This window comes from Cucurbita moschata, unplaced genomic scaffold, assembly GCF_002738365.1.
Source record: "Cucurbita moschata cultivar Rifu unplaced genomic scaffold, Cmos_1.0 Cmo_Scf00061, whole genome shotgun sequence".
NCBI lineage: Eukaryota > Viridiplantae > Streptophyta > Magnoliopsida > Cucurbitales > Cucurbitaceae > Cucurbita > Cucurbita moschata.
Window position 1 is genome coordinate 250,908 of NW_019268577.1, and position 3,635 is coordinate 254,542.

At 35.0% G+C, this 3,635-nt stretch overlaps 1 protein-coding gene across 1 annotated transcript; it reads right to left on the reverse strand.

Moving 5' to 3' along the window:
- Nucleotides 1–688: 688 nt before the first annotated feature.
- On the reverse strand, nucleotides 689–3,291 carry LOC111436981 (cilia- and flagella-associated protein 251-like). The gene is made up of 3 exons (XM_023074805.1): nucleotides 3,154–3,291; nucleotides 1,670–2,383; nucleotides 689–1,333 (listed from the first exon to the last, which is right to left on the reverse strand). Exons 2-3 carry the CDS (start codon nucleotides 2,306–2,308, stop codon nucleotides 851–853), a joined length of 1,122 nt encoding a protein of 373 aa, XP_022930573.1. The 5' UTR covers nucleotides 2,309–2,383; nucleotides 3,154–3,291; the 3' UTR covers nucleotides 689–850.
- Nucleotides 3,292–3,635: the final 344 nt, after the last annotated feature.

A 3,635-nucleotide genomic window follows, 5' to 3' on the forward strand; every position in this document is an offset into this window, starting at 1 on the left:
GACACAAACTTAAGATAGTTTTGTAATTTAAGTTTAGTAGACTATAGGTTAGTATATGTTTTCAATTTGTATTAGTTGGTTGATAAGCCTGACATGCAAGACTAAGGTTATTTTATTATAAAGTTTCAAATAAAGTATTTCTACATTAAATGATAGGCATTTTGGTAAGTATAAAATTTAAGGTCATTCCATACCTTTGTACTATTTTAGTAATAATATTTTAAATTTAAAAATAATTATTAATTATGATAATATTTAAAACACAAACTAATTTAAGGTTTGAAAATTGATTTACTTTTTGAAGGTAAAGCACTTCCATTTGGGTCTTGCTTTTGTACTTCTCGTAGCAACAAAGTATTGCATTTACTTTTTAAGTACACAGCGATATCCAAAAGGCTTAAAAAAAACATCATCTGCTTCAAGTGTGCTTCCGAACAAGTTGTGAAGTTGTGTTGTTTTCACTCACTTGTAACTTCTTCTCACTCACTCCTATCCAATCCAAGGGACTGTAATGGATTGGAGGCACTATGCCATGAAAACTAATTCCCAAGCATGAAAGGCCTTGAGGGGAGCATAATCAAGCATCAACTACACTAACTAACTAACATAAAATTTACCATCCCAGCTGCTGCTGCTGCTTCTCCCCCCCATTGAAACATCACCTGAATTTTGTTAGCACCACAGAACATAAAAGAAACAATAATCACTGTCCATTAAACATGTGTATGTTACAATACACTACAATACAATACAATACAACACTCGTTGAAACAACAGAGAAGATAAGATACTGTATAAACCTTGGAACAACAACAATACATCCCCCAACAATCAACAACTCCCACCAAAGTTATGCCACTTCTTCCGTAGGTTTTGCAGCAGCAGCAACAATGTTGGAATTTGCGTCTTCAATTTCTTTTATTTGCCTCAGAATGTCTGCCTTCTTGTCGAGCAAGGCATTGATTTTAACATCCATCTTCTCTAGTTTCTGTTTCAATTTCCCCACATCTCTACTTCTGTTTTTCTCTTCTACTTTCTTCTTCTTTTCTTCTTTATCTTTCTTGTTTTTCTTCTCGTTATCCTTCTCCTCTTCTCCTCCTCCTCCTCTACAACCTCCCTTCTCACCTGCTTCTTCTTCTACTTCTATTTCTATTTCTATCTCTATTTCCCTACTTCTGCTCTTCGTTTCATCTTCCTTCTCTTTCTTCTTCTTCTCCTTCTTTCCCTTCGTTTCATCTTCGTCTACTTCATCCTTCTCCTCCGTTTCTTCATCTTCTACTTTGTTCTTCTCTCTTTTCTCTTTCTCTTTCCCACCTTTTTCCTTTTTCTTCTCATCCTTCTTTTCTTTCTTCTCTTTCTTTTCTTCTTCGCCATCATCATCTTCATCCTCCCCCTTCTTCTTCTTTTTATTCTTTTCTTCTTTAATATCATCTTCTCCTTTCTCCTTTTTCTCCTGTTCCTTCTCTCCTCCTTTCTTCTTCTTCTTCTTCTTCTCTTCTTTGCTATCATCTTCTTCTACTTCTTCCTCCTTTTTCTCTTTTTCCTTCTCTCCTTTCTTCTTCTTCTTCTTCTTCTCTTCTTTACTATCATCTTCTTCTACTCCTTCGTCTCCTTTCTTCTTCTTCTTCTTCTTCTCTTCTTTACTATCATCTTCTTCTTCTCCTCCTTTCTCCTTCTTCTTCTTTTCCTTCTCTTCGTTCTTTTTCTTCTTCTTCTCTTCTTTACCATCATCATCATCGTCTTCTTCTTCTTCATTCCCAATTCCTTTCTTCACCTTCTTATCTTCCACTGCATCACCACCTTTACCCTTCTCCTTCTCTTTATCCTTCTTACCCTTTTCCTGTTTCTTCTCTTCTTTTTCACACTCTTCATCATCCTCAACTTCCTTCTTCTTCTTATGTTTCTTTTCATCTTTTTTCTCTTTCTTCTCCTCTTCCTTTTCCTTTTCCTTCTTCTTCTTCTTCACTTCTGTTTCCTTCTCTGCTCCATCCTCATCTTTGTGCTTCTTTTTTGCTTCTTTTTCATCTTTGCCTTCATCCTTCTTCTTCTGCTTCTCTTCTTTCTTCTTCTCCTTTTCATTCTCAACATCTTTCATCTTCTCTTTCCTCCCTGATGAGCTCTTGAGTTGAACCTCCACCTCTGTCTTCTCTTTCTTTCCATCTTCATATTTTGCCTCCTTGCTCTTGATCTTAACCTCATGCTTTTCTTTCTCCACCTCATCATCCACCTTAACAACCTCAGACTCAACTTCAACCTTTGTCTTCTCTTCCTTTCCCATAATTGGGATAGCTACAGATTCATCAGCCATCTTGATGAATTTCGCTAAAACTTCAGTTATGAAATCTTCTTCCCAACTGCACTTGATTTTCAATACTAAACGCACCTGAACAATTAGAAAGCAGAGAATCACCAACTGAAAATATTCCTCGAGAGCAAAATAAATAAAAAGAGAAAAGAAATTGAAGTAACTTGAAAAGTTCTTGATCTGTAATAATTAAACTAGCATGTTAACGAAGAAAAGTGGAACTGATTTATTGCTGTATTCAGCATTATGTGTAATAAAAAATTGTCTAACCGTGCCTTTTCTTTTTCCAAAAGAATCATAAAGTAAACTATCGGCAATACTGCACAAGGATAAACCATATTTTTTTTTTTTATCACTTCCACTTTTACCAGTTTCAAACTTGTTTTCGAGATGTACATTTTAAATTCGAATGGAAAAGAGTCCTTACACGAGCCTTCATTTTCTTCAAATATATTTTCTAAGATTCCATGCCTCAAAATAGGAATGCGATCTAGATTCAACAGAAGGAGAAATGAAAATTCGATACAAACTACAACAGAACCAAATAAAGAGGAGAGGTTCCTCCCTAAGTAAGGGATTAAGAAGAAAAACGCAAATAATCAGGATCCTAAAGCCGCATTAATTCCGTAAACCAAAAATTAACAACCGGATTCCAATGACGAAAGAAAAGGCAAAAATCGAAAACACTTCCCTCGCGGATTCAAGAACCGGATTCGAAATAGCGATTCATTCATCCAACAAAGAGCACAGAACATTGAACGGATTGAAATGAAGCACATAAATAAGCAAATCGAAGAGGAACAAAAGGAGAAAGAATCTGAAAACAAGAGTGGGTGTTGCGTGGTTACCTTATGTTAGAGTGTGGATGGAATTGGAAGATGGGAGGGTGAAGCGGTGATTGAGAATGGAAGATCGTAAGAAACGGTGAGGAGTATTTATCGGAATGGAAACAAATGGAAGCGTTCCCATTCATTCTCTAGAATTTTTGGTCACCACCGAACACGGAATGGACGAGAAAGAGAAGGAAAACCAAAACGTAATGGGTAAGCAATACGCATAATTAGTGTTACTTCAATTATTCAACTGTTTTTTGTTACTCGCTTTCAATTCGCCCCTCGCCAATAACCCCATAATTACAGTGATTTAAGGGTATTTTAGTCTTTTTACTCAATCATATTTAATATTAAAAATATTACTTTTCCGTGTTTTACCATTACTTAAATTAATAAAAATATTTTAAAGAAAATAGTCTACCTTTAATTTTGGATGAAAATTTATTACTATTTTATTTTAAAAAATACTCTTATTAATATTTTTCTACTTAAAAAAA

Bases quoted from the DNA above. Each gene is read 5' to 3' on its own strand.
- LOC111436981 (XM_023074805.1), bottom strand. From the start codon at position 2,308: ATGGCTGATGAATCTGTAGCTATCCCAATTATGGGAAAGGAAGAGAAG. The intron at 1,334-1,669 runs AAAGGAGGAGAA...GAAAAGAAGGAT, and splicing joins AGGAAAAGAAGAAGAAGGAG to GAGAAGAAAAAGGAAAAAGG.